The 11,413-nt window shown below is 38.6% G+C and overlaps 1 protein-coding gene across 1 annotated transcript; it reads left to right on the plus strand.

Moving 5' to 3' along the window:
- The first annotated feature begins 649 nt into the window (after positions 1-649).
- LOC141317340 (ephrin-B2a) lies at positions 650-9,214 on the plus strand. The gene is made up of 2 exons (XM_073833076.1): positions 650-1,465; positions 8,905-9,214. Exons 1-2 carry the CDS (start codon positions 1,353-1,355, stop codon positions 9,212-9,214), a joined length of 423 nt encoding a protein of 140 aa, XP_073689177.1. The 5' UTR covers positions 650-1,352.
- Positions 9,215-11,413: the final 2,199 nt, after the last annotated feature.

The following is an 11,413-nucleotide window of genomic DNA, read 5'->3' on the forward strand; positions in this document are numbered from 1 at the left end:
GAATGAACCTGTTATTTAATTCATAAACAAATTTATAAAGAATAGTGAAATGTACTTACGCATTCAGTTGGTTCAGTAGAGTTGGCCGCTAGTGGGCGCTATTGACTGCTGAATGAATCCCTCCCGCATTCAGCAGGCGGCTTTCTGTCGACCTCAACCTAAATAAATGCCTTTATTTTAAGATTACTGGCCATGGGGGACTTGGAATCGACTTTTCTGCGTGCCCTGGAACACGGTAATATTAATAAAATTTAAATTAACAATTATATTATAAAACCAGTGATTAAACATTAGCCCAAGTACTAATGATTAGGATGCATGTAAGTAGTATATTATACACTTATTAGTAGAATTTGCTGTTTTTCGGTGTAGTTTTTGCACCAGCTGCGCTTATACACATTCTAGCACGAGTTCTCTTTGAAATGCAGAAATGTCATTAATCCCTAAGAACTAAAATCTGGGTTGGCGACCTGAAGTCCGATATATTCTCTCATTGCTCGACCAGTCGCCGGGCGACCGCTTGATTGACAGGTTTCTCTCCACGGCTACCTGTCCAATGAGAGCGCAGGTGGGCGGAGTCAGCGAAAAACTCGCTCTGACAAATATTCCGTGTTGTAGACGCTCGCAGCTACTTGCAGTACAGACGCGCGCAGAGAACGGAGCAGTCCCGCAATTCACGCACGCAGCATTTCAATCCGGACCTGCAGGGTTCGAACCGCAGCTGTTCTCTGCTACCGTGCGGGTTCCACGGCGACCCATGAGAACTTTCATTTGACTTCATCGTTTCATTTTATTTTGTTTTTCTTTTCAATCATCAGTCATACTTATATTTTGCTTCATCCAGTAGGCTGCAATTAATTCATTTTTGCTCATCTTATTCCAAACTGCCTCATTCATCTTTTGGGGAAGTCTGGTGGTTTCTCCCCTCGTCTGAACGGAATACCTCGCATTTGGAATTGGTACCTGCTTGGTTTATTATCCACACCGGGGGGATTAACTTCCATGTCTCCACGGACATCCAGCAGCACTTCGGCGGCGACGACACGGGTCGCCTTCCTGTGAGGAATGTACGTGCTCCACTCAATCGTATATTTTACCGAATGAGACACTGCCTGCTGTCCGCGGTGCTGCTCTCTCTCATCTCGAGCAGGACTAATAGAGGAGTAGCTTTTCCCATCGGGATGGTTCACTTCTAACCGGGCTCCTATTCAGCGCTTTTTTTTTGTACTTTTTCTCCTGGAACGGGGATATTGAGTTGGGATTGTCACAAGCAGCACTCAACAAGACGCTTTCTTTTTTATAATTAGAAATTCCCGCGAAACGGAATTTGACCGTAACGGTCGTAACGGACCATGGGCGACTCTCTGTGGAGATATTACTTTGGAGTTTTAGTCATCGCGTGTAAGGTGAACCTGTCCCGCACACTCATCCTGGACTCCATATACTGGAACACGACGAATACCAAGTAAGTCTGCGAAGCGGCAAAGCTCCGCCAGTCACATCTAACCCTCTCTCACTCCCAACGTTCAGACCCCGAAAGTGGGTGATGTCGGTAAAATCATGTACAGTAAAGCAGGATAAATGGCTTTGTGCGGCGTTAAGGCGTTCATTCTGTATTACTGTAAATGAAAATTAATAGCAGGTGATGTGGATCATCGAGCTGAGGCGAGTGACGCGTTGTTTCCACTCACAGGGGTTTAAAACATTAATATTAAAAAATGAGTCGCACTTGAAAGTAATTAATAATTCCAAGTGCTAACTTGGACATTTGAGGCAGAAAGAAATGAGACATAATACTAGTTTTGAATGGCCCCACAGGACCTCAGGTTCTAAATCTGAGAGGATTTTTACACACAGTGATAATTATTTCAACAAAACAATTAATGGAAATCATAGAAGTGCCATTATATAGACAAAACGTTGATTGTACAAGCGTTGGTTACATTTCCAGCTGAGGCGTAATGTTTAATTGAACGGCGTAGGCCCCAAGTCCTTGAGGTGCCTCAGAAAATGTTTGTGTAATTCTATTCTCACCATCGCAATCTGATAAAAATCAAACATCCAAACAGTTTTCAGCAAATTATCATTTTCATAATTTCTGCAGATCGTGGTATAGGCTTCATTTTGTCCCATGCACTCTTAAAAATAAAGGTTCCAAATGGGTGTTTTTTTGTGTGCGCCGTAGAAGAACCATTTTTGGTTCCATAAAGAACCTTATAGTGAACAGTTCTTAAAAGAACCATTTTGAAGAACATTTTAAAAATCTAAAGGTTCCATTGATGTTCAAGGTTCTTCATGGAACTATCGATGCCAATAAAGAACCTTTATTTCTAAGAGTGTAGTTTCAGACGTGATGAAGCCTTTTAGAATAATTGCGTGTTTAATTCTCAGTGAGTGGTGAAAATGTCAAGATGAGCGGCACATCGCCGCTGAATCATGCATTAAAACATCGAAACATCAAGTAACGCTGAAATCCGAAGGGGTCTTGTCGCCCCGCGCGGGAGCAGTAGAGAAACTCCGTGCTCCTTCAATAATTCAACGTTCGCTCTCGGCCCGTTTTTATAGAGAAAGACTTCTCTCTTTTACCCCTGCATGCACAGGGCAAGGGGCAGCATGAGTAGACCGCATAACAGGTGTCCCGTGTTGATAATTATGGTCTTTAGTACACACACAGGTAAAAGAGCGGCTGTCTTTAGTCCTCTGGCGGGGTCGCAAGCGTCCTTAAGTGCGTTAATTAATAAGAGTGTAATTGATCTAAAAGGCTTTGCACTGCACAGGATGCGCTGGGATTGAGTTGAGATGGTCTTCGGTCTATTTTAAAGAGCTTGCTTGCATATTTATATATTTATTTATGAAAAAGCGCGAAGCGAAAACTTTTGTTTATTTGAAAAAATCCGAAATGTATTAGTTCTTAGTAATTATCTTGAGAGAGAAAATAGGTTAGTACCGATGTATGATGAAGAAAAAGGGGACTCAAGAGATGTATTTGTAGGAAATTCTTCCGTGAGCAAAATAAAAAATGAAGAGGATGACGTGTTGCATTGAGAAATTTAATTTTGCTGAATGTGCTCATGACCATTGGCCCACTCCACTTAACCTACTTTTACATTGTTCCTATATAAGACCTTTTTTTTTAAGTTTTTTTAATACTCTATAGGGAACATTAACAATTAAAATACTAATGTTTTAAGTATATTGCAATATGCCAATTGGACCAGTGACGAAAAGTCATGGAAAAGTTGTGGCCATGTCTATAGAGAATATACATTTTTATAGCTTAGATATTTATATTTCCTTCAAATACAGCAAGAAGTGCCCTTTTAGAGTAAAACTCTATTAATTCAAAGATTAGTACTAGGCATACAAATGGAAATCTGTTTAATTATTCCTAAAATACCCAATTTTGAACAATCACGGGCATTCTTTGGTCAAATGTGACCCTGGACCACAAAACCATCATAAGAGTCATAAGAGGTTTTTTTTTTTTTTTTTTTGAGATTTATACATCATCTGAAAGCTGAATACATAAGAGTTCCATTAATATATGTTTTGTTAGGATAGGACAATATTTGGCCAAGATACAACTTTTTGAAAATCTGGAATCTGAGGGTGCAAAAAAATCTAAATATTGAGAAAATCGCCTTTAAAGTTGTCCAAATTAAGTTCTTAGCAATGCATATTACTAATCAAAAATTAAGTTTTGCTATATTCACGATATGAAAAGTACAAAATATCTTCATGGAACATCTTTACTTAATATCCAAATGATTTTTGGCTTTAAAAGAAAAATCGATAATTTTGACCCATGCAATGTATTTTTTGACTATTGTTACAAATATACCCATGCTATTTAAGAAAGTTTTGTGGTCCAGTATCACAAATGTCTGAGAGTATTTTAGATTTCGCAGTTTGTTACAGTTCTAAGCATGCCATGTTCATTAGCGTTTATGTTTCTGTGTGATTACGTACAACGTAATCGTACTTAGTATGTAATTATGTTTTTGTGCCGTAGTTAGTAATTGTAATTACAAATTATTTTTTTACATTTGCATATATAAGTAAGACATGGAATGTGAAGTGTCACCACCATGCCGATATCTATTGTGACATCTTCATTGATGGAGACCCAAAGCGACCATGAAGTGACCTCCAACGGCGTGTCTCTCTATTGTGTGTGTCACTGTAAATATGCAGGCCTCATTCTCCCCAGGCAAGCCGGCGTTCCACGGAATTACTCACTGCGCACATTCCTGTTCTGTTGAGGCAGTTCAATGTATAGTTCTTTGTAGCCTAGGACTAAATGGTGATGGCCCTGATAGCATTGTTAGCGTTGGCGGCTGCATTTTTACCACCTGACAAAATAAACAGAGCTGAATGTTGGGACCTAGCTTGCTTGCTTTCCTTTGGCATGAAATTATTTCATATGAATTCATTTTTCAATAATAGATGAGCTGAGGAGAACCTGACTCCCGTCTCGTATCCACTCCAGTTTCATTTTAGAAACACAAACACCCAATAAACAAAAAAAGTACAACTTACAATCTGAAGATTAAAGAGGAATCCCATAGGCATAATGTTTGTGAGTAGAGTAGCGCTATGGGACATGCGCTCATCTAAAGTATCAGTGCTTAAAATCTGTACTCTACTCCCTATGACCTTCTGTACATGAGACGACCGTCGCCAACTCCCACAATACTCAATCACAGAGCAAGTGCGTGCGTGATGGCTGTTTTTTTCTTTCCTCCCTTTGCAAAAATGTGTGTCAATCTAGTGCGCAGTGCTTTTTACCCCTCTGATGTATAAGCATGTAAAGACTCCTTTCCCCTCTCGCTCTTCTCTCCCTCTCTTTCTGGTAATCCATTTTGTCAGAGGTGGAGAAACAAAAGCAGTCTGCTCTACACGTTTTCAGTCAAAGGAGGTTCCCCCTTCTCTTCATTAAGAGATTACATCGCTTAGCAGGGTTCTGACGGGGGCACATCCATGGCTGCATACACATGCAGATACAGCAAGGGGCGAGTGGGCCATGAATAATAACTACCCCTTCCCCCCTTCTGCGTTTATGGGTGCAGAAAGTTCATGATAGACTGCGAGTCTGCGAGCGAAAGCCTGTTATGATTTAGATGCTGAGCTAAACATTTTCCAAATTTGTCGTCGTCATGTTAGCAGATGGGTGGGATTGTTTTGCCGCTGGGAGAGAGCGAGGAGAAGGAAAGGGGCTAGATGTGACATCTAGTTGATTGTTGAATGCCATTTGTGCTGCTTTATAATGTAAGGAGAGAGCAGACGGGGTCTTTCGGGATTATGAATTGAATAGATGAGGAAAACAGGAAAGAATGAAGGGATATAGGGTGACAAAGGGATAAGGCGCCTGTCTGGTCGCTTTGCCCTCTCACCCGACGCAGGTCTCGGTCGCAAAGCATGATGGAGCGATTAAACCGTGAGATGTCTGTTGATTTCTTTTGTCCTGTGCTTTCGATCCACGTCTTTCTATGCCCAATGAACCTCCATATTGGTCTGACGATTGAAAGTCAAACAGCTTAAGTTCCCTCCACCCAGTGTTGTTTCAGATCTTAGGGTTAAAGCGCTGTGTTCCTATTGGGCCGGGATTAGGCTACTGCTGTCACCGTGTCAAGGCTCGGCCCACACAACTAGAGATTAACACAGGAAAAAAAGAACGAGGAAAGCTGACGGACACAGATTCATATGGAAAAGCTCCATTTGTTTATCAGGAACACATGTTGATTTTAGTTTTAGCAAATGTGACCCTGGACCACAAAATCAGTCGCATGGGATATTTGTAGCAATGGGTCAAAATTATACATTTTTCTTTTATGCCCCAAATCATTAAGATATTAAATAAAGATCTATTATGAAGATATTTTGTAAATTTCTTACCGTAAATATATCAAAACCTAATTTTTGATTAGTAATATGCATTGCTAAGAACTTCATTTGGACAACTTTAAAGGCGATTTTCTCAATATTTAGATTTTTTTGCACCCTCAAAAAGTTGTATCTTGGCCAAATATTGTCATATCCTAACAAAACATATATTAATGGAACTTTTATGTATTCAGCTTTCAGATGATGTATAAATCTCAAAAAAAAAAAAAAAAACTCTTATGATGGTTTTGTGGTCCAGGGTCACATTTGACCAAAGAATGCCCGTGATTGTGTAAAATTGGGTATTTTAGGAATGATTAAACAGATTTCCATTTGTATGCATTTGGACAATTTAAAGGTGATTTTCTCCATATTTAGATTTTTTGCACCCTAAGATTCCTGATTTTCAAATAGCCATATCTTGGCCAAATATTGTCCCATTCTAACAAACTTATTTATTCAGCTTCAGATCTCCATTTGTCAAATTTGACCCTTATGACTGGTTTTGTAGTCCAGGGTCACAAATGAATCTGTATTTTGACCCCTAAGATCAAAATCAAATGCGATGGGCAATAGAAGATTAAAAAAGAACAGATGTTTTATCCTTTAACGCCTTTCAGACGTCCACCCGAACCCACCTGTTTCTCAGCTTCAGTTTAATCTCTTACATCATGCCAGAGAGAGTCCTGAAAGTCTTACACTCATTAACCGCTGTTAGCGAGTTTCTCTTTTCTTTTGCTTTAATGTCTCTGAGCCAGTTTATTTAAAAGGCTTCATTTTAGAAATGCTGCCAAAAATGAATATTTCACTCAGAACACAAGTGAATGAGTCAGTGGGAAGAAGACAAAGAGAAAAGATAAAACAGATGCTTTGCGAATATAAGAAGGAAAAAATGTGGATCACAAATAAAATTACGGCGAAACGTCCTCTTAGATGTACCGCACATGTCCTGACCATTCGCTCTTACACACACACGCGCGCGCCTTTTCTGACTTAATGGCTTCTCTGTGTGCAGCTGCAGTCTTGTTAACAGAATGAGCGGTCTGTGTTAAACGTGTGCAAACCCTTATTCTGTCATCCTTTTCTTTTTCACATTCACATGTCCCTGAATATTTACGACCACTGGGAGAATCACCAAGGCTAAGGTTGGGGGGTTAAAGTGTGTCTTTTAGACAAGGATTAAAGCCATTTACAAACATGAGAATGACCTCTGGCTTTATTTGTTTAGCCACCCCCCCTACTCAAAACTAAAGCTAGACTGTTTTAACAGAGACTCCTGTAAAATACAGACACGTAAAACACCCTTTTAATAGCGGAATGTGTGCGTACGGGCTGCGGGGTGACCTTGTATGCCCTGTGGTTTAGGATAATGACTGACTGTGGGCTGCAACAATGTGTAAAGCAACTAGCATGCTGCATTCGGCCTATATCTTTCAGTTTCACTGCTCAATTGTGCTTGCACATCAAATGCAATGGCAATAGAATTAGCATGTGATTCTTCATTTGTATCGATGAAGAATCTTCAACATCTATGGAACTGCATTTTGAATGCATAATTCTTTATATAGTAAAAAACAGGATCTTCATACTAAAAAATATGTGAACCTGCGCTCTTAAAAATAAAGGTGCTTCACGATGCCATAGAAGAAGCTTTTTGTCTAAATGGATTTCATAAAGAACATCTGAAGAACGTTTTTGTTTAACAAAAGGTTCTTTGTGCCAAATAATGTTCTTCAGATTATAAAAAGGTAAGCAAGAAATGGCTCTTTAAAGAAACTTTGACTAAATGGTTCTTCTATGGCATCGCTTGAAGAACCTTTTGAAGCACCTTTATTTTTAAGAGTGTGGACCACAAAGCAATAGCCATAAATCATTAGGATGTTAAGTAAAGACGTTCCATGAACATATTTTGTAAATTTCCTACCGTAAATATATCAAAACTTAAGTTCTGATTAGTGATATAAGAACTTTAAAGGTGATTTTCTCAATATTTAGATTTTTTTGCAACCTCAGATTCCAGATTTTCAAATAGTTGTATCTCGACCAAATAACAAACCATACATCAATGGAAAGCTTATTTATTCAGCTTTTATATGATGTATAAATCTCAATTTCAAAAAATTGACCCTTATGACTGGTTTTGTGGTCCAGGATCACGTTCATTGAAAGGTTCACCGAACCCAGAATATTTCTTCATTTGCCTTCATGGTTCTTCAAAACCCTCTTTTTTAAAAGTGGAAATGGATGTTTAGCATTCTCTTATTTAAGAAAAAAACATATTTTGGTTTTGTAGGTGTGTGTACAAACTTTTAAGGTGTGAGCATGTTTTACTCTGGGAGTCTCGCCCTCTTCTTTTGAACGTGCCTGAGGCAAATATTCAAACACGCCACATACATATGCGAGCAAACTGTTCTTGGCTTTTCAAATAAGCTCGCGTCGCGATAAGACATGAGCGAGATAGCGATCCAGTGTTCGGCTCGAGAGGATTTGCGTGGCTAGATCTGTCGTACAGATAGTCCTGACAGCTACCCCGCTGCACGTCAAACGCGCGCACACACAGCAGAGCAGTTTTCCCAGCTACTCCTGTTTTAGTCCCTCGAGGCGGATGGCTGGGAGCGTCGCCTGATGCGAGCTGCTGCACTTTTCCTCCTTATTTCTCATGACATCATTTCTTTTCACAGCGCTGCTGTTTGAGCGCTTGGCATCAGAGAGACTATTTGCCTTTATTCTTAAGTATGAGCCGTGAGTCAACACCTTTGTCTCGTTCTAGCTGCTCCATTTTCTTTTCTGGTTTCTCATAAAGCAACTTAAAAACACTCGCGCATGCAGTTTAGGATCGTTTCAGTTATTCTGTATGCAGCTAGTTCTTTAGAACCTGTTTTATCCTTTATAATCGGTGCTGAATAATTGATCACCCTCTTTTTTAATTATTGATCAACACGTTCCAGCATATTTTTGATCCTGAGAGCAGTATATGATGGTCTCATTCTCATTCTCATTCTGTCTTTTTTTCTTTCAAAGGTTCGTGCCAGGACAGGGTCTGGTGCTGTATCCACAGATTGGGGATAAGATGGACATAGTTTGCCCACGCGTGGAGGGCGGTTCAACGGAAGGAGTGGAGTATTATAAACTCTATATGGTTCCTCTGGAACAGCTAAAGTCCTGTCAGGTCACAAAAGCGGACACGCCTCTGCTCAACTGCGTCAAACCGGACCAGGATGTCAAATTCACCCTTAAATTCCAGGAGTTCAGCCCAAATCTTTGGGGCCTGGAGTTCTTCAGAGGGAAAGATTACTACATTATCTGTGAGTATGACAGCGGATATCTGTAAATCTCCCTTGCCACACCGTTATGGTCAATTACGTTTGCTTGGGTTTGTTTATGTGGTTTGCAGTATCGGGAAATGTTGACGTTGCGGGATGAAGTACATTAGTAATGTTTTAGTGAGTCGCGGTGCAAATAATAACACGTTCATACCACGTTTGCTAGTGTTTGTTTACGTCAGCCCGGACGATTGTTAGTTCAGAGTCGCAGAGACGGAAAGTTTCTGTTTGTGAGTGCCATTTGACCATGAACGCGTATGTACACAAACAAAAATGACTTCTCATATTCGCTTTGTATCCTTTGGCACGTGGGTTGAATTTTCACATTGGCGAGTACAATGACTGCTCACCTAGTCTCAAAACACTCTTCAGGCTCAAAGCAAGCTGTATAAACAGGTAGAAGAGGAACGCAGGATGGAATAATGGAATAAGGCACACACACATAAACAGAGACTGCTTTGATACACGGCGTCAATCTCATTGCCCAGACCTCTCGCTCTCGCTCACAATAAGAGTTCACTTCCAGCATAAGGAGAAAATCCAATTTTGCAGTTCTGGGGAAATTCTCTCTTCCTTTATTTTGCTCTCTCTCTCTTAGTTTCTCTTAAGCGACTCTAATTTGTAGAAAGAAAAGTGAAAGAGAGAAAATGGAGGTGGAGAAAGAGAAATGAGTTCATTTTGCTGCATTGTAGATGATAATTGCGCTGGTGTACAGCTGGAGTTGTTTGTGTGCGTGTGTGGAGTTGTGAAGCGCAGAGACGTATGACTGCTGTGTGTGGTGGGGGTAGGGGGGGTTTATTCGATAAGTCATTAATTAAAAAGTTTAATCCTAATAGCTCAGTTTAATCACTCTGTCTTTATCAATTGGATCTGCTCAGAAACCAATCAGATGATTTCAATCCCTTACAAATGTGTTCAGCAAGCCAAATGTCTCTGTGTGTGGGTGTGCAGGACTTAACAATGAGCATTTTTTCTTTAGGTTAGTCGTTTAGATTATTATTTTTTTTTTTAATAAATACCATAAACAGCTATTTTTGAGCAACGTATTTTAATATGTGACCCTGGACCACAAAATTATATTTGTAGCAATAGCCAACAAATACATTGTATGGGTTGACATGATCGATTTTTCTTTTATGCCAAAAACCATTAGGATATAAGGTAAAGATCATAAAGATATTTTGTAAATTTTCTACTGTAAATATATCAAAACTTCATTTTTGATTAGTAATATGCCTTGCTAAGAACTTCATTTGGACAAATTTAAAAGTAATTTTCTCAATATTTTTTTTCTGCACTCAGATTCCAGATTTTCAAATAGTTTTATCTCGGCCAAATTTTGTCATATCCTAACAATCCTTTCAAATGATGTATAAATCTCAATAAAAAAAAGACCCTTATGACTGGTTTTGTGTTCCAGGATCACATAATTGTCAGAAAATTATATACATATTTTTTATTAAACATTAACCCCCGGTTTCACAGACAAGGCTTAAGCCTAGTCCTAGACTAAAATGTAAGTCTGAGCTGTTTCAACTGAAACAAAATTGCACTGATTGATCTAAAAATATATCAGTGCCTTCGTTTTGTCTCAAGATGCACACCAGTAATGCTTTTTTCTAAGCATGTTTATAAAAATGACTTAATTGTCCTAATTGAACTATGGCCTAATCCTGGCTTAGTCTAAGCCCTGTCTGTGAAACCGGGCCTAAAGGTTTTCTTTATCAAAAAACAAAACCTATAAATGTTTCAAAAATTTGGGCTCATTTGGTTTATTTGTTTTTAAGAAATGTATTATTTTATGCAACAAGGATGCATTAAACTGATCAAAAGAGACAGCAACGACATTAATACAAAAATAAAAAATCTATTTAAAACTATTTAAATTTTTCAGTAACACATGAACTAAAAATGAACAATACTATTAATCAAAATTTAAATTAAAAAATTTTAACTATTAAAATTACTATTAATAATATTAATGTTAATTTCAGAATTTACTAACAGATTATTAATTAAAACAATAAACAACTGTATTTTTATTAACTAACTTTAAAAAATATGAATAAATAGTGTAATAAATGTATCGCTTATTGTTTTTTTGGACACCTTTTTGTAAAGTGTTACCAACTTTTCTGTTCTTTTGAACATTCTGTTGATCGACTTACTAACAATTGTATTATGGTTTCCAAAAAACTGTTTTTCTT

The sequence above is a fragment of the Garra rufa genome, unplaced genomic scaffold (genome assembly GCF_049309525.1).
Source record: "Garra rufa unplaced genomic scaffold, GarRuf1.0 hap1_unplaced_767, whole genome shotgun sequence".
Taxonomy (NCBI): Eukaryota; Metazoa; Chordata; class Actinopteri; order Cypriniformes; family Cyprinidae; genus Garra; species Garra rufa.

What these genes read in the sequence shown, in the direction of transcription:
- LOC141317340 (XM_073833076.1), top strand. Translation starts at nt 1,353, where the DNA reads ATGGGCGACTCTCTGTGGAGATATTACTTTGGAGTTTTAGTCATCGCG. An exon ending in TGGAACACGACGAATACCAA is followed by an intron (nt 1,466 to 8,904) that starts GTAAGTCTGCGA and finishes TTTCTTTCAAAG; the next exon opens with GTTCGTGCCAGGACAGGGTC.